The 23687-nt window shown below is 39.1% G+C and overlaps 3 protein-coding genes across 4 annotated transcripts in view; 2 read left to right on the plus strand and 1 right to left on the minus strand.

Annotated features, from left to right (window-relative positions):
* Nucleotides 1-5807, plus strand: part of LOC125240949 (juvenile hormone esterase-like) — a 19157-nt gene extending 13350 nt beyond the window's left edge. For both annotated transcript variants that reach the window (XM_048149159.1, XM_048149168.1), the window contains exons 9-11: nucleotides 3809-3918; nucleotides 4331-4481; nucleotides 5346-5807. In XM_048149159.1, coding sequence (XP_048005116.1) covers nucleotides 3809-3918; nucleotides 4331-4481; nucleotides 5346-5517 — 433 coding nt within the window. In that variant the 3' untranslated portion in view covers nucleotides 5518-5807. The remainder of the gene's footprint in view (nucleotides 1-3808; nucleotides 3919-4330; nucleotides 4482-5345) is intronic.
* Nucleotides 5808-7287: 1480 nt separating this feature from the next.
* LOC125240972 overlaps nucleotides 7288-23687 on the plus strand; it is a 38596-nt gene continuing 22196 nt past the window's right edge. Inside the window, exons 1-5 of the mRNA XM_048149202.1 lie at nucleotides 7288-7609; nucleotides 15558-15745; nucleotides 16159-16317; nucleotides 16673-16804; nucleotides 17422-17535. Coding sequence (XP_048005159.1) covers nucleotides 7586-7609; nucleotides 15558-15745; nucleotides 16159-16317; nucleotides 16673-16804; nucleotides 17422-17535 — 617 coding nt within the window. The 5' untranslated portion in view covers nucleotides 7288-7585. The remainder of the gene's footprint in view (nucleotides 7610-15557; nucleotides 15746-16158; nucleotides 16318-16672; nucleotides 16805-17421; nucleotides 17536-23687) is intronic.
* Nucleotides 17952-22570, minus strand: LOC125240978 (nicotinamide riboside kinase 1). The gene is made up of 5 exons (XM_048149216.1): nucleotides 22524-22570; nucleotides 21654-21748; nucleotides 20658-21218; nucleotides 20219-20345; nucleotides 17952-19031 (listed from the first exon to the last, which is right to left on the minus strand). Exons 3-5 carry the CDS (start codon nucleotides 21038-21040, stop codon nucleotides 18927-18929), a joined length of 615 nt encoding a protein of 204 aa, XP_048005173.1. The 5' UTR covers nucleotides 21041-21218; nucleotides 21654-21748; nucleotides 22524-22570; the 3' UTR covers nucleotides 17952-18926.

Here is a 23687-nt window from a genome sequence, read left to right on the forward strand (position 1 = left end):
GGTCAAATACAACTCAAGTGGACTTTCTATTACTACAGGAGTTATGCCATCAAGATGCAGAACCAGGACCCTCAAAAAGTAAAATGTAACTAATTCTGTTTTATTTTTCTAATTTACTAAACTTCAAAATTTTACTGTATTTTATTTCTTCATTAGTAATAGTCAAATCGATGCAAAGTTAGCTTAGACATTTTTTTCAGATAAACGTATATCAAAGAAAGTAAGATCGAATAGATAGCACTTTCAACCTAAAACTTAGCGTAAACTATTTTACCTTAACCAATCTACCAGACTCTTGGCTTCTCTATTTATAGATTTTTTTTTGTTTACCAAAGTAACTATTCGTCTTACTGACCTTTATTTGCACTAAAACTAAAGCAAAATAAATTTTATACAATGTTATATTGCAATATATATATCATATCATGAAGTATTTTGCAGATATTTGTCTAAAAATATTGGCAAAACACTACATTTTATAAATGCGTCAAAAATTAACCTTTTTTGACGCTTCATATCTCGAAAACTATTTGACGGACATTGATAAAAAAGATGTCAAACTGTTTGAAATTTAATGCGCTTTTAACATTACAAAGCAACTTTTGACCAAAAACGCATAGTTTTTTAATAAAAAAATAAAAACCAAAAAAAGTCTGATTTTTTTACTTTTTTTTTTAAATTACGAAGTTAGCACACTTTTTTTTTGCTTGCAAAATATAGTCTTACATTCCACCAAGGACTCCAAATAACATACCAAAAATCCAGCTTTACATCACACTTTGTTTTTTTAGCCGATTTTCATGTAAGATTTGACCGGTGTAATTGTTGACATTGACAATCTGATCTGACAAACGAATGACGTTCCGATATTGCGTCTTGGTTCCAATTACAAGTCAGAGAGGTAATAATTACTAATATTGATTATTATACTTCCTGAATATATCATTCAATGTAACAATTAGGAACAAATGTGATCTTTCATTGCGAAGTTACTTACTAAATTGATTTAAACAATCTTTCACAAAATAATATTTACGTAAAAATATTTACGAAACACTCCACTATTGGACTACATAGGTATCAATATCAATAGCTCTGTCTCTCTCTCTAAAACACGTGCAATCATGCAGGTGTTACTACTGATAGGTAAACGATTATTTGCTGAGAGAACATGGACGTTAAATGTATAGGGTGTACGGCTTAGTAAACAAAGCAGTCTCCAGTCTCCATTATGTCTCCAGTATGTCTCCAGTAGGTCTCCAGTCTCCATTATGTCTCCATTATGTCTCTGTTATGTCTCCATTATGTCTCCAGTCTCCATTATGTCTCCAGTCTCCATTATGTCTCTGTTATGTCTCTGTTAAGTCTCCAGTATATCTCCAGTCTCCATTATGTCCCCAGTCTCTGTTATGTCCCTAATAGAATCTATAAAAGGGTCGGAGCGAGCCGACGCGCGTCATTCTTAAAATATCTAGAAGACTAACAGTGTCCCTGGCTTTCGTGTGTTATACTGGTGAGTGAAGTTCTGCTATTATTTCTCTGTTTGTCTTTACTTGGAAATTATTCTAAGTGATTGTAAACTTTGAAATTGTGTCTCTGTTTGATTGTGCGGGGACAATATCGTCGTACAGTTGAACTTAGACCTGTGGTGGAATTGCTTTACCGTCAGTTGTGGGTTCATTTTGTGTTCTATTTATAGTGTAGTGTTACATTTAAATTAATGTGTATAGTGAAGTTTTCTGTGCTTTGTTTCATGAGTGCCGTCAAGCAATACAAAGACTGGGTCGATGTATGGCTGGTGCTTGGAGATAAGTCTGTGTTTGGTTTTGTAGGGAGTAATTCTTGCAAAACTAAGCTTAGATTATAGCACGTAAAGGAAACTTCATTCGTTTATTTAGTTGGTCAGTAAAATTGAATTTAGTAATTTTCTATGGGGTTATTTTGTGAAAGTTATAAGCCAGATCATTGTTTGTGACAGACTGTTGTCCGGCTAAGCGCTTTATACCTTGCGGCTGTTAAACATAAGGCGTTTAGGGGTCTTTTTGTTCCAAGTGGAGGCTTGGACGCTTTTCTATACTTACAAAAGCGTATTTTCTCACCGGTCTCAAAGAGTCCAACTGTTAGATGGAAGTGAGGACTTTCACGATTGACGAAAGACATTAGGAGTAATCCTTGCTCACTGAAGTCGGCAGTATTTGAGGCTGGGGTCCTATATATATATATATATATTTATTTACTCGGTGCTCTGGTTCATGCTGGCGTTGGTCGCTGGGGATTTCGGTTGTGATTGATCCATATCTAAGTAAAGTTTGATCGCAGCTGGGTCTCCCATGTGGCTGGTACTGGTGTGTCCTAGAATACTGGATATATACACGAATAGGGCGATCTACTCTCTGCTACCCTAGCCCGCGGGCAAAAGCAGAGGGGGGGATCTAACCAACTCAAGCCTATAGGTTGCCTATCTCAGCTTCGCTGGCTGAACTGTACAGCTTATGGTAGGGATACACTTGTGCATATTCTGAACATTAGATCTATGGTAAGTGATGGTCTGTGTTTCAGATATGCTAGAGTAGGGAAAACGATAGGATTAGGGTAGCGTCACACACTATTTCTATGAAAGTAGGGTTCTTTTACGATTGGTCTTAAAATATAATTGGTCAATGTGTATTTATATGGTTTAAATGGACTTTAAATGTGGTGTATACTATCTTAAACTGCTTGCTAAAACTTTGAACTCATAAAATCTCTTATTACTTAATTTACCTGAGTGTAATTAATAATTGTGGTAGCAATTTCTGATCTTTTGGTGTAGCGACGGGACGCTAAGTGTTGCTAACTGGGTTTTCAAGGTTAATTCTATCAAGTTGGTTAGGGAAACAAACTGTCTTTGGAATAAAAGGATCAGTTTGTTATAGGGTCCAGTGGCATGCGAGCGCCGTCCACTGATGAAAAGTCAAAAGCTTCGAGGAGTTAGTAGACTTACTTGTTTTCATAAAGGTTAGCGACTACTCGGCGTTTCGTTAATACATTAGAAAGGTCGAGAAGTTATGGTCTATTCTCAGTATTGGGGAAAAGGGGGGTTTAGCTAGGGAAAAGAAACAAAACAAAAAACAGGGTGTTAGTTCGTAGATAGATAGCCCTTCAGGCTTACTTGCTTAGGTTCCCGATAAAGTGGTTTGGTCGGGTCAGGGGTCCCATACCGCATCGCAAGCCCTTGCCCAAGCCGGGACCACTAATAAGGCGTAGCGGATGATTACCAAAATATTTTTAATATTTATTTCATATATGGTTCACTAATTAACTTCTATTCTAAAAATTTCTGTATTATGTCATTAATTTTATTACATATAACTTTCTATTCCTAAATCTGTTAAAATACTCTTCCATTAACACTATATTTTTATGCTATAATAACCTATACTCTTCTTTAAAATATAAATAAATAAAAATTTAAATATTAGTCAGAAATACAGCTGATACTCATTAAAGGATCTGGGTTATCGCGGATCACATCGAAGGGTTCTACATACACACACTAGACGATTACGAAGGCCAAATTTACGGGGTATATTTAAAGGGGGGTTAGCCATACCGTCGACATTAGTCAAGTAAGTAAATAAGTGCGTGAGCGGAGGTTTAGTTACAAACTGGGAACAAAATTATTCTCCATTTCTCACCTTGAGCAAGGCGGAATCAATGCACAATGCACATCATATACCTAAATTATTATAACCAGCAACTTATATGTCAAAAAATTAATAAAGGATATGTTTACTACGATTTCTATTATTTTTTTGTATTGTTATAGAATGGCAAACCTGCTGTGCCGCCACTCTTCACAACCCGTGTGGTACAGTGCCTTTAGTTACGTCGGCAACAACAGCTTTTACCAAGATCCGACCACCCATAAACCCAGAGGCAAGTGTCTGCTTAAATCCACCTTGTGTTACTATCAGGCGCTTGTTTTGCGTTATGTGACAAAACGTTTATCACTTTTTTGGCACTAACTTCATCTGACACATAGATTTGTAAGAATACCAAATTCAGTTGATGCATTTTGTACCCTTGTTCAGTACAACCTCGGTATAATAACCATTTTGATAAAAGTTTCTACTGAATTTGTAAACAAATAGTAGCCAAATGTAGAATAAAATTGTGGCTTTTGGCTAGAGTAGATCAATTCTATTTATTGAACGTAAAGGTTGGTGGAGCTAATAGGGGTCTTCTTGAGTATAACACACTTGGCATTGAACTTGCCAGCATTTGAAGCACGCAGAACTTGAAGAATGACCAACTAACAGATAACTCAGATCCTTTCTGTATTCTGCAGGTGCGGCGCACCACGACGACACGATCTACGTATTCTCACAGAGCTACCTGCGGCCGCCCATCCAGGCGCGCTCGCCACCGCCGCCCGCGCCGCAGGACCATCTCATGGTGGAGCGCATGACCGCCATCTGGTACACCTTCGCTAAATATGGGTAAATACTGTTTTCTTGGGACCAGTTCCATCAACCACAGTCAACAGACGCGGAACCGGAAACGTCACGCAGCAGAGATCTATCGAAATTATCATACGGAAATTTTTGCGAACGCTAAATTCGGTAACAGACAGTTTGGTCCAATCGACTCTTAGTCCATTTTCACATTATCCGATCCGATATCGGATGTCGGAAGGATTTCAATGGAAAAAATCCAAGATGGCGCCTGTAATGTATGAGATATTGGTCCTACATCCGATATCGGATCGGATAATGTGAAAACGCACTTAGTCTAAGTAGGTAAAGTATAATAGTATTTTATGCAACTGGTGGTTAAAAGAGGTCAAAAAAGGTGAGTGGCGTGGGTAACAATTTGAGGCGAAGCCGAAAATTGTTAATAAAGACGCCACGAGCATTTTTTGACTCAGTTAAACACCGTTGCATACAATACTTTTTCTACGACCAAGCACTTATTTTAAAAGAAACTTATAAATCAACAAATACCTACTTTCAGTCATCTTAGTTATCTAGTGGACCGCCTACCACTTTGAATATGCAGTTTGAGTGCAAACATGAAAATAAAACTGTCTATGGTATGGTTCTTTGAAGCCTGGCCACTAAGACGAATCGAGCCGAGTTGAATCGAGTTCTCATACATTTGAATGCGATTCGACGCGTCGCCAATGAACGCAGCAGAAAACGAAGGAGTCTCGACTCTGCGAATTGGTTTGTTAAGTTGGTAGCAATGTATTTACTGAACTGTAACAGCTATATCGTGCTACTGCTACTAAATGTTGCTACTAAAGATCGATATGTCAAAAACTGTATTCAGGTGTCTATTTTAAAAGTTGAATGTATCCCCAGGGACCCGAACCCTCGTGAAGGCGAGTTACCGGAGCTGTCCTCGCTGCACTGGCCAGCTATGAAGCCCGAGGACAGGAAGTACCTGAAGGTGGACCGCCAGTTCTCCGTGCACGAGAAACTGCACGAGGACCGGCTGCAAGTCTGGGACGAGATCTATCCTATGCAGTACTAAACCTCATATATTCAATTGTACCTATGCAATTGTTTTGATACTTAAAACATTTTTTCTATGTACCTACTTTTATTTGTTTAACAAAGCGGTAACTAGAGCCGCTTTCAAAAATTAGTTCATGATTTTCGCCTTTCATAATATAGGTAGTTTAAAAAAAATATGAATATGAGATTACGTCATTGAGAGTTGTAAGTAGAGTTTCTTGGTCCTAAGCATTGTAACGCCTGTCTTATTGTGAATAGCAAGATTCCTCTAGTACTGCATAAAATGATTACGTGTGTACAGGTCTACTTTGTGGATTAGATTTGGGTGTGAATTCAGTGATAAAATAGTAAATACAGTGGTGTTAAGTTAACAATTTTGCTGACGTGCATAAGAGTCCTATTTTTTAATATTTTATACTTATATCGTACGGAACGAGGTGCATTTTATTTTATTTTTTTCGTTTTATACTAACTCTTCTGCTTCCGCTACTAAAAATCTGAAATTGTAATTGATAAGCCGGTAGGTTATATGAGATTACAGATTTTCATGAAAACATAATAGCGTTTAACTTTTGACATGGCCGCCGTGAAGAGCGCTTGACAGCTCCCTATTCTCTATAACGCTCCTCCTCTGTAGTAAAGTATATGTATCATGACATTTTTTTTTTATAATTTATTTATAACAAGAAACTTACAACTATTTTACAAGAAACAATTCCGCCAAACTGAGGACAGTTTGTTGGCGGATAAAGCGCTCGTACATCATATTTCTTATTCTACGCACTTAACTAAATAACTTACATACTACTCTGACTTTTCAATTTCACAACACAATCGACATCAACGCGTTCGTTCGTCGCAACAAGCAACCCCGCATAGGTAATTCTGTATAATCCTACTGCGTAGGTATTAATATATGATTTTCAATTATGTAGCTTACCTGCCATACTAACGGTTTATGTAATATTAGGTCAGACAGCGGAGGATTTTACCTACTAAGGTTCTGTTGACATACTTGGGTATATTATAGATTATAAATATCAGTAGGTACTTACATGAGCCAATCTCACATTTTACCATTTCGATATACATATTAGTAGAAGTCATAAATAGTGGCCCAGTTACTACGAAGCGGCATGAGCGTCGCAACTCGCAGCGGGCAAAAACTGCGCGTTGGGAATTATATAGAGTAGTCGTTAGCCCACAAGCCTACGAGGCTCTAGGACCTATGGTATACATGGATTAGTCGAGAGCTTCTCAAGTTCTCACCCAGAGGCTCGGCGAACACCTCTTTCTCGGCCTGTCTGGTAGGGTCTCTACGAGTGCGTCATTCATTATATTTTTGGACTACCTAGTCCGGCCTTCGTGAAACGTGACGTGGGAATAGACGTAATATCTAATATCAATATAATCTAATGATCATTATACACTTTTGCTGAAAACACTGAGATTTCCCAACCTTAAAACAGGTTCACAAAAATTTATAGGCAGTCGTTAGTCAGATTTAGTATTACATACAAATTTTTCCAGCTTGTCTAATTTTGTCAGCTTGTAACAAAAATTTACTAATTAAATAACGATCAATGACAAAAAATTCAGTGGAGGATAATAATTATTATCTTAAAGCTCAAAGTCAACTCTCTACGTCAAAGTTTTTCTATAAATAGTTTTACCTGGTAATGTTTACCTGTTGACAACCAGTTTAACTAGTTCATATAAGCATTTCATTGGAATCCGGGTGCAAAACAAAATTTGTCAACGCAGAAGCGGTTACCAAGTAGGGCACCCCTGACGGTTAATTATTGGCCGCAGTTCATCGCTCCAAACAAACGTAATATTTCTTCGACTTTCACAACTCTATAGTATATACTATCTCCGGCCTTCTCTCGGGTCCGCTACAACCAGTGCCTTTCTTCCGCCCGCACTGACCGAACGCAACGCAATCTACGATTAACAAAAAACCGAACAATTTCGCGCCATCTGGAAGATCGCTGAAGTTGTTTTTTTATTTGAATCTCGATGGTCAGGTGAATTGTGTTTTGGATTAATTTTGTGATTGCGTCAAAGTGGGACGCGGATACATTATGGCGCGACATCTGGTTTGTTTGGTAAGTTTTTTTTAAAATATTAATACCACTAATTTCATAAAAAATCAAAGCATTATTCTATAGACTACTGTTAATTGCTACAAGTTAATTTTATAAAATCAAAAATATTGTAATTAACCGGCTGCATTTTCAAGCTTTACCCACTTAGCCCACTAATTGTGACAAAAATACAGGTTTAATGGTGCATTTATCTTTTATACGTATTGAACATATTTATAGTACCGCGAAGCGGGCTTGCCCGGTATATTCCGGTAAGGCCTTGAGTAATTTTAATTTATAATTCATCATCATCATCATCATGTCAGCCCTTTATCGCCCACTGCTGAGCATAGGCCTCTCTTCTAGTACGCCATGTATCCCGGTCCTGAGCTAGTCTCATCCAGTTGTGACCCGCAACCTTGCGGATGTCGTCCACCCAACGAGCTAACGGATGCCAAGCGCTTCTTACGTCTGTAAGCGGCCACCATTCCGTTAACATTTTAGTCCACCTACCATCACTCTTATACCAATTTATAATTATTACTAAAGTTGTAAACTGCCTATTTTATACCCAGCGTATACATACATACTGACATGCGTATTCCACATAATTTAGTGAATTTACGAGGAAAAGAAGAAAGTGCAACAAAAAGGCAACGAGCGCCGGACGCGGAGAAACGCACAAGCAATGCGGCAGACCGCGGCAACAAGAGATTGTGGATTTTTATGCTTATTTTGTAAAATATCATTTATTTTTGGAGTTACCTAACTTGTAACTCTAAAAATAAATGTTACTCTACAAAATAACCATAAAATTCATAAGCATAAAAATAAAAGTGAAACCTAGAAATTCAGACACGATATGCTGTTTAAATAAAATTTAGAGATGCATTTCACAATTCATAATTCCATCTTGTTTAATATGTATCTGATCTGTATGTGTCAAATGTGACGATTTAGGCTAATGAGATACCTCACACTTCATATTGACACAAGATCCATAACTAATTCAGATCGAATAATTAAAATTCGAACATGTCCGTTACATGTAGAATACCTAAGTATTACATTTAACTTGTTTTGTTGCACTTTGCTAGTCTACGTCAAAGAATAAAATGCTTAAAGAACATTATCTATCTCTCCCTTAGTGATCGTATTGCTATTTTTTTTTAACTCTATGGTTGGTATAATTGCTGTATACTTTTGGTTTAATACTATATATCTGGCTTGTTGTATATTACTATTTAAGTATGTTTATGTAAGTCTATTTATATTATCTTATATAGTGTATGTTTATTCAATTTGTGTGTTGGAAATTAGAATAATTATGATTTTTTATTTCGAAGCACCTACTCTTTTTGGTTATGTTTTTTATTTCCGCTACCCAAAGGTTGTCTGGTAGAGATCGCTCTTTAGCGATAAGACCGCCTGTTGTCTGCCTCTATTTATAATCATTTGTTTTGTCTCCACTGTATCTTTTGCTGAGGTGTGCCAATAAAGAGTAATTCTATCTACATATCTATCTATAATACTCACTGTCTACGTCCTCAGTAGGTAGCCTACATACGAGAAAAATACATGTCAGTTAGGTACAGTCAGTCAGCATTAAATACATACATAGTAACGGCGAAAGTGGTCATGGGTTATATCTCCATGTAAAAGACAAACCACTCGTGACTGAGAAGAAATACCCATTCAGATATATGTAAGTACTTTTGATTATTGGCTAATTCCTTAACGGGTAGGACGAGGTCCCTTAAAGTCCATCTTTGTACTAATGATAATTGTGTTGTTTTATATAAAGTGGTTTTGGTAGGTACTAGGTACAATTGTGTTTGGGACACGGGTAGCCATCCATAATGCCTGTTGGTTAGTGGTTATATACATCCGTAATTCTATTTTCAGTTATTTTCCAACCTCTCAAAAAACAAATCCCTTACAAATGCAGGCGGTGACAAACAGCTGGTTGTTTTCCTAATTCCGAAGGAGGTCGGCGGTGGAATGCGCCCGCGCACGGTACCGTTCCGTCCGTTACCGGCCATGCATATTCCATGAGCGCGCCATCCTGATCCTTCACCTAATTAGCTAATTACTGGGTTATTACTAATCAACAGGTCACTTAATCTTGATAAGTAGATTAAAAGTAACATAAACACCTGGGTTCTGGTCGCATGTGCTTGATAGGGCTCAGGGCGTAAGGTGGCGTGGATATTAAGTAGGTCTTGAAGCAGGTAAGATAATGCACTTACCTCCGTCTGTAACGTAGGTCAATTAGCCAGGTAATGTCAAGGCTTGGTTTTTCTTTTTTAGTTTTAGTGATGGGATTCAGTAGGTTCTCGATAGAGATACAGGCGGCCAGTTGTATTTGTTGAGTTGTGTGGTGAGGTCCTCGCAAAAATACGGGTGGCCTTATTCCAAGACTTACTGTGTTGGTATTCATCGATCTAATTACCAGCTCATTTTGCCATCTGAATAAAGCTAAAACCTAATCGATAATTCTATAAGGATGTGGGCCAGTTCCGTTAGACTTTCCCGTGATGCCTCAGTTTCATTGTTACTCTAGCACAGAATCGACATGGGATTAAGGTCGCGCTCAAAAGTAAAGCTAGCAGCACACTGGACAATGACGCATTCAGCGAGTCGTGACTCAGGGCTCGAATAACAAACGTTAGACTACATTTCGCCAATCTGAACCAACAAATGCAGTTACCTATAGCTTAGCGTAGACACCCTCTTGAGACCGTGGTAGAAAACTTCAAGAAACGTAATTAAAAGAAATACCCCCAACTCAGTTTGACCTTAGAGGAAAGTGAGGAAGCCTTGGCTTTCACTCTCAAAGAGTCAATCTGCATAACCATTATCAACTAATTTATTACCAAAACAGGAATTCAGAGAATGCATTCAGACGTTTTAAAATCAGCCTGACCCCAACACACTGGTAACTCTCGTAATAGTCGTAATTGTAACATTACAAATACTCGCTAGATCTCTTTGTAGTTTTTGTACTGTAGCAATCAATAGTTTAAACGTCTTTAGCTTATAAATAATTACCAGTTGTCTTACAGATAATTAGACGTTGTTTTGTTTTAATTTTATTATTATATCGTTTGCGCGTCTTTAGGTAGTCGATCTAGGGTAAACGTAGTAGGTACTAATTAAATAAAATTTTAAGTTTCTTTAATTTCTAACAACAGATTTTCTTACAAAATAATTTGTATCTGAAAATCTGCGCTAAAGTACTTCCGTAATCTTGGATTTCACCGCAAACACCTCGGTATGCTAACAAGAGGGCACTGCAAAGTTACTTTTGCCGTCGCCAGCGGCGCCCAAGGCCTACCGTGAAACTCATTACGTTTGTGATAAACTTGGTTCCATTTTCACCCAGCGGGTCAGCTAAATTTGTGGTGCATGTAGGCCTGTAGGGTAACCGCGCGCATAATCGCGGTGCTTGTCATTTGCATTTTCTCAATTAATTGTATTTTTATGAAAATATAAATAAACATAGTATTCAGCACTTTTAGATAACACCGACCAACCAAATTGCATATTAGACAAAATCAGTTATCTCTTCTAAGGGCCTCTAATTTGATAGCACACTTCTATGAAATTAGGTATGACGTTTACTTAACACTCGCTCAGGAAGAGCTATCAAAATCACTGCCAACCTTACTTATTTGTATTGGTTCAACTCTATTCACCCAACCGACACTTGCATGTAGGTTTTGATAATTGTTACCTAAAATAACGAATTCAGTCAATAAATCAAAAGCAGCAATGTATGTACCTATAGTCAAGTGTGAAAATATGAAGTTGAAAATATGTCCCATAGCTGATAAGTCGACGAGTTATGAGTATGAGCTATGGGAGACTGTGTACGTAACGCATGCAATTGAGAGGCCCTGAATACAAGCTCAGTCGACCTCTAGTCATTCAACTGTCGTTGGCAGTAGCACGCTCAATTTATCGTACATATGCTAATCATCCCGTAACAAGGTGGTCATAATACTTAGGTACCGTAAGTAGGTATTTGTTTTTCTATTACGTTGGTTAATGATTTGAGTATCGTGTTAGTTTATGGCCATTGCATCCTCGTAAGGGTCAATATCCGAGCGACAGTTAGTGAAGTCTCACTAACATCATAAGAAGAGCGCTAGCTTATAAGTATGACAGTTACTTTAGACAGACTGACAGTTTGCTCCGGGTACGCACCCACCTCTATAGCATACAATTTTATTGTCCTGTGGTCATAGTCAAATTATGTATAAGGGTTGTACCTGGGACGGGTTTCGTTCACTGCCTCTATTTATGAATAGGCCGAGCGGCCGCTGACCGCCGATTACTAGGTGAAGGTCAGCGCTAACGGGACACACGCGTGACGTCATGCGCCCACGCATCAACACAGCCTATCTCAAAACCCGGGCGAAATATAACCTTATGCCGTTCTTATACACACTCTGATATACAAACGCTTATCACACTATCCAGTGGATGCACAAGTACTTTATAGGCTATTACCGGATGCCGGGCATAAGATGCCATTCGCATTCCAGGCTGCGCGGTCCAGTTTGATATGACCTGAACGGGTTGTGGTTCTTTTATTGCTAATTTATGCTCTCTACTAACAGGCACATTAATATCTTTACAACATTAAAGATAATTTGTTCCCTTTATCATACAAAACTTAGTTATGTTGATATTGGAGTCTCCACTTCATTATTGGCAGGGAAGTTTTAAACGGATCTATGTCTACAAGAAAACCGATTTAGATTCGCAGCTAGTGATTATGATTCATTCGGTTACGGGCGAGAAATACCTATAATACAACTTGATATCGACATCATTCGCGACACGCTAGATAATTGCGTTTAAAGTGGACGTAAGTAATATTAGAAGCATATTTTACGTTCCAGAGAATGCTTGATATATTTACCCAAGAAATGGGTGCTGGCTACCCGACTGTAAAGAAATAGGGTAACGCACGCGGGGCTCGGTCGGGCGGCGCGCGCGTGGCTCATACGCCGAAGTGTCGCGCTCTGGTTGCCATAACGGCGCATGCGCAGTGTGTGTGACAGAGTGCTGTAACAGGCTTGAGCTGCAACCGTTTAGATGGCTAAGACGCTGTCAACAACATCGCTATAATAACACACTTCTGGAAGCTGTAGATCGCGCTCTGATTGCACCGTGCAGCGTGTGTTACTATGTAGATGGTACTGGTAACACAGTGTAGACGTGTATGAGCGATAAACATTGGTATCTACTTGGTTAATAATAAAAAGGTCTCGGTGTATTTTTCACATCGACCAACTTACGTTAATTAACGATTTCTTGTCGACGGTCTTCCGGTTTGTGATTGTCACTCAATCTTCTTAAGTAAATAGGTAACACAATGAATGGAGTGGATATCAATGGAGTGGTGCCCTCCTCACTTCAACAAACCAGTTGCACCAAACCGTCTGTCACAATTAAAATGTTCGCAAAACGTTAAAATTGCATGGGATGTTCCATAGACCTCCGCTGTGCGACGTTGATGTGTCTGCTGTAGTGGATGCAACTGGCCCTTAGTGATCTCCGGGTTACATCCTAATAAACTTGTATGTATCTACAGAGTTTCTTCAGTGATAAAACTTTCTTCTCTAAACTATTTTGTCAAGTAGGTAAAAGCTAGCACATTGTACGCCCATCGCATGACCGTCCACAATTGCTTTATTGTGTATCCGCTAACCACCGCCAATCTTTACAATTTTCTAAAAAAGAAAAGTGAATTACCGGCCATTTGATGACACGAAATGCACTCTCGCTCAAACTCAAATGTTTCACTCGACGTAACTCGTACCTCGATTGTCTCGTGTTTCTTACTATACTTGATGACTGTACTTACATATGCGTTTCCCTTTTAAGCTTTCGATTATAACGGAATTTCCACATCCATAGCAGGGCAGCAACATTTGGAATTCCACGGTATATGATGCTTTCGGTTTTAATTTTTCTGGAGGTTTCTGGTTCATGTCTCCTGGGTCATAGGTACCTACCTATTGTCGTGTCTCGTGTTTTTATTCAATATCGTATTATTATGCTTTCGTTCCAAATATTTGATTTCCAAATGATGATTAATTTTAATACTCAATTTACTTATTAGTATTAACGGAGGTACGAGTTTGTCACCACCAGATTTCATCTACTTACTCGATTCAGTTGACAGATTCGATTAAGTTCATAAAAGTAGGCACAGTAGGGCACTTAAACTGGAGTAAACCGCACAGAGATAAGTTCATATTTCCTTTTTACATAAAGTAAGTAAAACTAATAAACCTCGATACCTTTTTATGGTCTGCTTTCTCTGGCCTCAAATAGGTCGCATCAAAACCGAGACAGCAATTTGGGCAACTCGCCGAAACTACATCACGTGTACGGATACGGATAATAACAACGTATACACGGTGGTCTTTTGTGGAAATTATATTGTTGGTTTTTGTGATGGACACCTATCTATATATCATCAAAGAGTTCTAAGTAGGTATAATTTATAAGCGTATTATGTTGTAAATATGTTTCTTTTCCAGTTAGATTTCCAATTTACTTGCTATTCTAGAGCTTGTAATTATGTAGGGAGAGGGCACATAGAGTTTCGTAGACATAGAGTTTACTACAAATAGCAAAAAATTAGTGATCATATTTTCTCATAGTCAAAAGTCAATAACGAATGGTACTCTGCAATTATTTTGCAATTACAATTGAACAATCCGCATTGTTGAGCACATGATTATGATGAATGACTGCGTATCCAATACTATCCATCCATCAGCAAAAGAGGCTAATGCCACCTGCTGCTACCGCTGCACCGCGCTGCTACCGGAAATAGATAATTATCCAAGCGAAAAAATTTGAGTCGCACCTAATAGGCAGGTAGGTATCTCTTTATTTCGCGTAGGTAGGTATACCTAATAGGTAGGAACATTGAAGGAATAACGGTAGGCAGTTACCTCGTTTTTCTCGCGTATACGGTTCCTACATTGGAGAAATTGCATTACCTACACGAGCAACACGACTGTCCGCCATGTCCCTTTTCCAGTCGGAGATAACTTACATTTTCAGAAAGTGAAATCTAATTTTAACCTTAATCTCACGTATGACTTTAAGACTAAGGGTCACCTGCACCACCGAAAATGGAGGGTTAACGCACCATTTTATACCATATAACCTTGAGTTAAGCGGGTGGACCAAGTGGCCCTAAGTGGCTCGAAGCAGTGTATACATAAGTCACGTTTAATACGAAGGTACCCTAAATGTAAAACCGACTTTAGAAATGTTCGATTCCGTACAAAGTACAGTCAACCAATTGGAACCCTAGGCCACCATAGGTGTAGTGACGTGACGTGATGTTAATATAGTGACGTTATAAATCGCTTGTCATTTTGACATGGTTCTAGAGCTACCTAATAGCGTTCCAATTGGTTGACTGTACATTTTATTAGATTTCCATAAAATTGATACCAAATGCAAGTTGTGCCTTGTTACGATCATGATCAAGGTGTAAGCAGTGCTGGTTTGTGCCAGTGGCCTAGTTGGTCGAGATTGTCGAGAACTAGTTTGCAGGGCGGTAGGGCTAAACATAGCCTATTAGATGCTGGTTTGGATATGTTTGTTGGGTAGGTAAACCTCTTTTATAAAGCACTTACTATGTCACATAGTTGGCAAACAGGCGCGGTATGGTATGGTGTAGATAAGCATCAGTCGTGGGTAATGTCACCAACCATTATTTTAGAAAAGCAAAGCCTTATTCAAAACTTGAAGGCATTTAAAACTTCTTGCGAGTTTGCTGTGCCAATTCACGCAAGGAATTTTTTCAAATGTGGCCACGCCGAAATTATTCCGGAATTGAAGTTCTTATACCCTCTGTTATGCAAACGGTAGAACCGCAACGAATATGGTTTTCCAGTAGTAGGTAAACACAGTGTTTTGTTTTCCCCAGACGCTGCTGGCTCTTTCACAACTAGTGCTGCCCGAGCCAACGGCGGCGCCGGTCACTCCTGAGGCGGCGCCCGCAGCGGAGCCAGCCACGCCGGCCCCGGCGGCCGAGTCGCGGGCTGATGAGGCCGTCGACGAGCCTCCTGAGGGGTACTACGCGTTCGTCGAGTCACCTAACGCTACGCCACCCAGGTATTTCTTTTAACGATTTTAGTTTCTATCTTCTATCATAATTATTCGATGACGCTACCCGATTAACCCTGTACCCGCAATATGCGGCAGTGCTTGACGGAGGGGGCTTAGGTGATTAGTGATTACTCACCTAAGAGCATATCGCGACGCCATCGGAATGAATCTCGAGAGAAAGCATTGTACGGATAATGTTGATGGATCGCTCTCAAAAGGCCAAATTAGCAAATAAACTCTTACCATAGTTACTTTATTGTTGATTGTGCTGTAGAGATTTGCTTCTTGCCTTAATTGCATTTTCTAAACACAATGAACTGAGCAAAAAAACCATTAATTAATATCTCAAAATTGTTAATTTAGGGGCAAAGAGTGGACCTGGAGACTGACTTTATCAAATTTCGTTGTATTTGTTGCAGAGTGCGCCCGCCGCCATACCGACAGGTGTCATCCGAGTGCCCCGAGGTGGGCGTGACGAAGCCCCACGTGTCCGCGCACAACCTCTGCGGGGACCTGAACCGCGGCATCATCCCGCGCAACCCCATGGGGCAGAACCCTAATGGGGAACCCTACCCATTGTGAGTACATAAACATCAAAGTATAAAGCAATACCGAAAGTTCTCCTTAGGGTAAGACGAAACAACAGACAGGCTAACGCCCACTACCACATCCGCAAGTATCAGCTGAATAGCCCAAAGCGAGTGTGACGACAGCAGCACAAATTTTGTGCGCAGGCCTCCACCACGCCCTCGGTATAATCCCACACAACTCAATATCAACTTGCCAGACCCAGACTGCTTTTTAAATTTATTGTGTCGTCCACTGTAAAGACATGATTTGGTCGTCATGAAATTATAAAGCTTTAGAGGCATAAAGCCAGTTTTTAGCGCAGATGCAAAGAATGTAAAAAATTACTGATTTATTATTTTCCAGTGAGCTGCTACGAAACCAAACCCTTCGTTTCCTGTCGCGCACGCTCCCTGTTCTCCGCGCCGACGACACGCTGCCGCGAGTAGCGCACGTGGCGCACCCTGGGCCAGCGCCCGCACACTACGAGACCAACAGGTACCTACTTGCTACTAACCTATGCTCAAATGTTTCCCTGTCAGCCTATCTGTTCAACTCGTCGGTTCCCAGTCCTTTTTAGAGGCAACCTGTGCCTCGCATTTGTCTCAAATTAATCGCTACTACGTCAATCGATAATGTTTAGTGGTTGTTTTTCATGATTAGATGTCCTTAATTTCAATATTTTTTTTTGTATAATAAAGCTGTTTCGTTTGGATTTTTTTTTTGAGAGAAAAGAGTTAGTGAATATGAGCAGATTTCTACCATTAATTTAATTAAAATATCTATATCACTATTTGCAATCCCTAAATTTTTTACGTAAAATTTCCTCTAGCGTGTGGGTGAGCGTCTTGGCGGACAGGGTCCGGCGCCCAAAAGGTTAACACTTTCGCAACCAAGAACTGCCTAATGGGCACTCTAGAATTTTGCTCAACCCGCTGGGTGAATTCACGCCATACACGCGGGCGGTTATAGATTACGACCGGTTTCTAACGTAGTGCGCCATTTTTGTCTGGTACTTAAGGTCTGACTGTATCGCATTGTTGTTATTAGAAACGTCATTGAAACAAAACACCTACAATTTATAGTGTAGTTATAGACACGGTATTGTGTTGCAGCCTGGAAGATCGCGTGAAGCGGTCGATGCCGGACGAAGTGCCGTCGAGCGAGCTGCCGGCCGAGCACCGCGAGGACGCCCGTGAGAGCCGCAAGTTCTGCGACGGCGGCGGCGTGTGAGTACCTATACTTTTAAAGCCACGATGCCTATTTTTAACACCCGACGCAAAAACGACAGGGTGTTATAAGTTTGACGTGTCTGTCTGTCTGTGTGTGTGTCTGTCTGTGGCATCGTAGCTCCCGAACGGATGAACCGATTTAGATTTAGTTTTTTTGTTTGAAAGCCGAGTTAGTGTTCTTAGCTATGTTTCATGAAAATCAGTCCACTATGCCGGGGGTTTTTCAAAATTTTAATTTTGTGGTTAGTTTATTCTTTTAATTACCTAATCATTAGCATATGTATAATCTGGTGGTGTAAGCAAGCGCACTAGTTACACATAAGACCTTAGTGGCATCACTTTCCAATTCTGAAGGATTCAAAGTAGGTAGATATTGATACGCGTGTTAGTTTATCAATAAAACACACTTGTTAAAAAAATACTTTAGTTCATTGTAGGGCAATATTATACTAACATTTCGATAACGCTTAAAAATCTAAGTCCCCAAAAACGTGTACCATACATAATACATCAGCATATTATACAACATAGCATACAATCTCTACCATCCATAAACAATACGGAATAAAAAAAAATTAATATCTAAATTGGCTCTAAAACACTATTTATAGTAAAATTATGTACGGAATATATCAAAGGCACTCAGATAAAGTTTGTGTAATATAGTGACGGAGTGCGTTGTTCCGAAAACCGAGTATTATTTCCGCTTCTCTACTATTTTACCTTTTTTCTGTTACTCAGGAGTTGGAGTAATAAGTACCACCAAATATACGAAAAATCACTATTAATGATGCTTAGAAAATATCCTTATATGTAAAATTGTCAAAAACTGCAGAGCAGTAAACAACATGATTAAACAAAGACATAAATACCCAACATTGATCCCTGCGGCAGTTTAAACTGGCTCTGACATAATTTATCACGATTTTTTTTTATACAATCAAATATATTGGTTTTAGGGTGTCCGCCAATTCACGCGCGTGCACGGAACGGGCAAACGTGTTAGCGAACAATGTTACTAGCAATGCTAATGTACGATTTCCACCGACCGGCAGAGCGGTATTTTAAACGTGCCTATACATTATGTATGGCAGACACGATGAAATCCCGCATCGAACGCATCAGCGAGGAGTCGAGATCGAGTCGGCTTGCGGCCACCAAAATGTGAAATGCACTTAGACTCCACCAGTTCGGTGGAAATCGTCCTTAACTGGTGCACGTGTCCTGCGGATTTTACCCACAATTGCATCCACGACAGCGAGCGAAGCGAACGTCTTTAGTTTCGAGTTTAGCACTGTTTAACAGTCCAACGCTCAATCTACAAGTTTCTACAATCTTAAATGTACAAATGCTCACATTTCTCGAAACAACTTGGTTAGGATGTCGTGTTAGGATTTGGAAACGCCGAACTTCGTTTTCAGTTCTTCCATCACTACGGCCATCGGATCCGGGGCTCTGCCGTCCAATACATGCACTGACGAGTTGCGCTCGATCTGTGCAAATAAAACAGTCAAAATAAGTAGCTTTTCATCATAAAATGTTCAGGCAAAACTCGTGCATCCCGACGGAACTTTCCAAAATAGTGACATTTTTAAGATTCAGAAAGTTTCATAATCTTTGTATGAAGATTGAAACTTTCCAATTCTTAAATTCAAACATCCTATTTTTTTGAAAAACTTTAAAATGGACCCAAGTATGCGTTGAGCTATCGGCAATTGAGAAACGAAGGAAAGATAGTCGCTCCCGTCCCGTGTTAATAGAGACGTGATGATATTTCATGAAATTTCGTCGCTGAGCCATGAACTATAAATCGCACGCTCTCTTTTATTTACACAGGAGCGACTATATTTTGTCCTTTCTATCGCCGTTGGTCGCTTACTCGCTATTGGCGGGACCAGTACTATCCATTAGGGTGGTCCTTATTTCGTCGATGTTATATTTTTCTACGGGACACCCGCTTAATGTAAAATCTACCCCTAAAAAACCAATGTAATTTTTTTTTCAGAATTTTTAAATACATTTTAGGGGTCGCTACCGCACTTTGTAAATTTGGACCATCCATACAAAATGCAATTTTTTTTATTTTTTTTTTTCGATTTTTCGTTGTGGGGCGAAAAGTCAGGGTGTATTAAAACCAATGTAATTTGTTTTCAGAATTTTTAAATAAATTTTTGGGGTCGCACCCGCACTTTGAAAATGTGGACCCTCCATACAAAATGCAATGTTTTTATATTTCTTTTCGATTTTTCGTTGTGGGGCGAAGATTCAGGGTGTATTAATGTGCATCTTAACATAAAATAACGCCGCTGATTTTTTTAAAATTATTTATTCATATTTTAGGGGTTCTAAGACTTCTAAAGTAAGTTCTTCCAAATTTTGAAAAGTGCGGTATCGACCCCTAAAATTTATTTAAAAATTCTGTAAACAAATTACATTGGTTTTAATACACCCTGACTCTTTGCCCCACAACAAAAATAAAAAAATAAAAAAAAACATTTTGTATGGAGGGTCCAAATTTATAAAGTGCGGTAGCGACCTCTAAAATGTATTTAAAAATTCTGGATAAAAATTACATTGGTTTTTTAGGGGTAGATTTTACATTAAGCGGGTTTCCCGTAGAAAAATATAACATCGACGAAATAAGGACCACCCTACTATCCATGTAATGTGTTCGGCTTACCTCGGCGCGGTACTTGAGGTGCTCGGGCCACACGCAGCGCTCGAAGTACCCCGGGATGTCGGGCGGGTCGTAAAGACGCAGCGCGCGCCGCGCGAAACATTCGCCGTACTCCAACACGAAATAGTATCTGTTGAAAATGAATACTTTTTAAAACTTTACCTTAATGCAATCTCTAAGATTTTTGACCTTAATGCAATATCTATAATTTTATAATAAACTACAAAAAAAGAGAATAGTGTTCTCGAAACATAAAATGAATATTTAGAACCAGCTTTAGGTACAAACTTATTAAGGTTCTTCTGAACTGAGAAAATATTTAACAAAATATAGTTCACTAATTCTGCTATCTGACAACTCTGAAACCGCGTTGGGACTGTTACACAGTATCTGCTAATTACGTTGCATAGCAAGAAAGGTACACTATTATCCTACAACTTACTTGAGGTCGCACAGGTCCAGTAGCGGCTTATAATTGAGCACAGTGAACCCCTCAATGATCAGGAACTGCTTGCCCTCCTTGGCGAGTCGGTCTTGGCGCTCGGTCGAGCTGTACTGCGCTCTGTCCTCGCCGCGCATCGTGGCCAGCACGTCCGCGTGCATGCTCCCCATGTCCAGCGACGACAGAATGTCGTAGTTGTTGTGCTCCATGCCCTCCACGTGCACGTGGTGCGGACTGTCATCCGGATAGAAATAATGGTCCTGATTGAACAGATATGCTGGCGTTAAAGCGTGAGCGAGATTGCTCGCGAGCGTAGTTTTCCCACCGCAGGTCACGCCCGAAATCCCGATCACGATCCATTGGTCTCTATTTACGAGCTCCATGGTTATGTATTTGAATTTAGTACATATTTGTGTGAATTTGAAGTGTGTGGCGATTAGAGGTAGGGTCGCAAGTGGTAGAGAGTGTATGCCATGAGACCGCCGACGAAAAAGAGCCCCCAGACAGCGCAACACAAAAGCGCCCACTGTGGATCTGGCAGCCAAGCGTGGATGACGAGTTCTGAAATATAAATAAATATAACAAATAATTATTAAATATTGTTAAGTCGTATTGTTAATAATTATAATATAGTTGTTACAATTCTTTGTCCTTCCCTAAACGTTTCCTTATATTGTTTGCGTTGCGTATAGCGGTTACATATATAGGAAAGACAAGACAGAAAAATAGCTTTGGATATTTTATATTGCGAATGCAATCTGCAATGTTTAATATGTGGCAAGTAAACGGGTAATTAATCTATTGTAACAACAGTCCAAATCAAACTAATTTTACGCACGTGAGTTCAACCGAAAAATTAATTGTATGCTTTTTAAATCATTATACGTAAATTTTGAAAAAAAAAATTGGATTTTGTGTTTAATTTTCATCTGGCACATGTTGCAAACAATGTTTCCGTTATAGGATTCCAAAATTATATTATAAATGTAAAATCACCTTCGTCAATGAAGGAGTAGCTGTTGACCCAGAGCAGGAACAGCAGGAACACCGCCCCGACTGCGGTCAGGACGAGCCGGCCCAGCGCCGCGTCACTGCCGAACAAGGAAATCGGTTTAATTCAACTATTGGCAAGTATTTACAGTACTTGTAGATCCCGGTTCTAATTGCAAATGTCATTTATAAAACAAGTACCTACAAAAAAATCTATAAATCATGACATAATTGTGTCAATATCAGCCAAGAAAAGCCTTCTCGTTGCACGAACCACACTAAGTCCGTTTTCACATTATCCGATCCGATATCGGAAGTCGGGAGAATTTCAATAGAAAAAATGCAAGATGGCGCCTGTAATGTATGGGACATTGGCCCGACATCCGATATCGGATCGGATAATGTGAAAACGCACTAAGCGGGTAAGATAACTAATATACTTTTAGGTTACGTACGATACGTTATACATATGTAGTGTTAATATGCCTCACAACAGTTTGTAATTAAAGGTTGATTTGATTCATTCATCACTGATTTGATTGGTTTGTCAATTAATACCTAAGTGGCTTGCTCAGATCCTCGTCAGCAAACAAGATTAACTTGGTGTTTTTTGATGACCAAAATAATATTCTTATAATATTAGACCTCAGGTCGCTTACAGCTTGCGCAACTAAAGTTATTCAAGTATTAATATTACTAGCTTTTGCCCGTAACTTCGCTCGCGTTAGAAAGAGACAAAAAGTAGCCTATGTCACTCTCCATCCCTTCAACTATCTCCACTTAAAAAATCACGTCAATTCGTCGCTCCGTTTTGTCGTGAAAGACGGACAAACAAACAGACACACACTTTCCCATTTATAATATTAGTATGGATACCTCAGGTCGCCCATGCGCCATGCACAGAGCGGTGCGCGGCCTGGCGCGCGTCCCGGCTAGTGGCCTAGCCCCCGTCCTCGTCAGCAAACAGGATTGATTTGTTCTCCTCCTTCTTCTTGACTGGCTTGTCAACCAGCGGCTTGCCCTTTACAGCTCGCTGCACTATCTGGAATGTTAATCATCTTTTGTTTCTCATTCCAACTCAAACAAGAACTTATTTGTTCTGCAGCTTTCTAAATGTAAGAATTGAAGCATTTATAAATATTAAATAGTGTTTTTTGCATTCCATTTCTGAACAATGGCAATGTAATTTATCAGTTATGGCTATATTCACATCATATAAATAACACTGATATCATCTATTTCTATTACAATACAGTTTTACCTACAACTTACTTTATAATCTTTGCATACCTGTATTATGATAAATGATTATAAACCTTCAATGTCATTTGTATCATGAGATAAAAAATGTTTATGATTAAGAGCACTGAAGCTGCAAACTGGGGCATATTATATCTTATCAAGCAGTAATTTATTCTGCCTTGAATAATTTATGATACCTATGAATCACAAGTCTATAAAAATTATTAAGACATTTTCATGCCATAAGCATAAATGAAAAGGATATTAAAGTGAGTTTTGAGTCACTAAAAATGTTAATTATACACGCTTATGGGGGTTTATAAAGGGATTTTTGAAAGTTTATCATGCTTTGCTTTGCTTTGGCAACAGTTCCCAAAGAAGCTTAAGTAAAAGTGAGGCAATAACATTAATTTATTTGATATGATTATAAAGATCCAATTACCTACTTAATTCATGCTGGCATTTAGTAGATAATAAATTAATAATGATTAAGTATAATTTACAACCTAGGAACAATCCAGATGGGGTGAATCCACATAAAAGTAACATGAGTCACAACTTCATTGAGTGTTTATTTGAACTACAGCTGCAAATGAAAGGATCTATACATATATCGGGAAAGTAACACTTATTTAGAGATAGATTATAACTTGAATGTTCATTGTGAATAAATGGAACATGCCATAAAATAGTGACACATGTTACTCTTGCCGTGGATTTACCCTGTGGGACTTATTACAGCTTTCAAATATTTTCACAAGAAACCAAGAACAGCTTTATTACAGTGGAAACTGGATA

The sequence above is a fragment of the Leguminivora glycinivorella genome, chromosome 2 (assembly GCF_023078275.1).
Source record: "Leguminivora glycinivorella isolate SPB_JAAS2020 chromosome 2, LegGlyc_1.1, whole genome shotgun sequence".
In the NCBI taxonomy this organism is placed as follows: Eukaryota; Metazoa; Arthropoda; class Insecta; order Lepidoptera; family Tortricidae; genus Leguminivora; species Leguminivora glycinivorella.

Coding starts and splice junctions, on each gene's coding strand:
- LOC125240978 (XM_048149216.1), bottom strand. CDS start 21,040: ATGGAGCTCGTAAATAGAGACCAATGGATCGTGATCGGGATTTCGGGC. Junction 20,346..20,657: donor CTGGACCTGTGCGACCTCAA/GTAAGTTGTAGG, acceptor CATTTTCAACAG/ATACTATTTCGTGTTGGAGT. Junction 19,032..20,218: donor ACCTCAAGTACCGCGCCGAG/GTAAGCCGAACA, acceptor TTATTTGCACAG/ATCGAGCGCAACTCGTCAGT.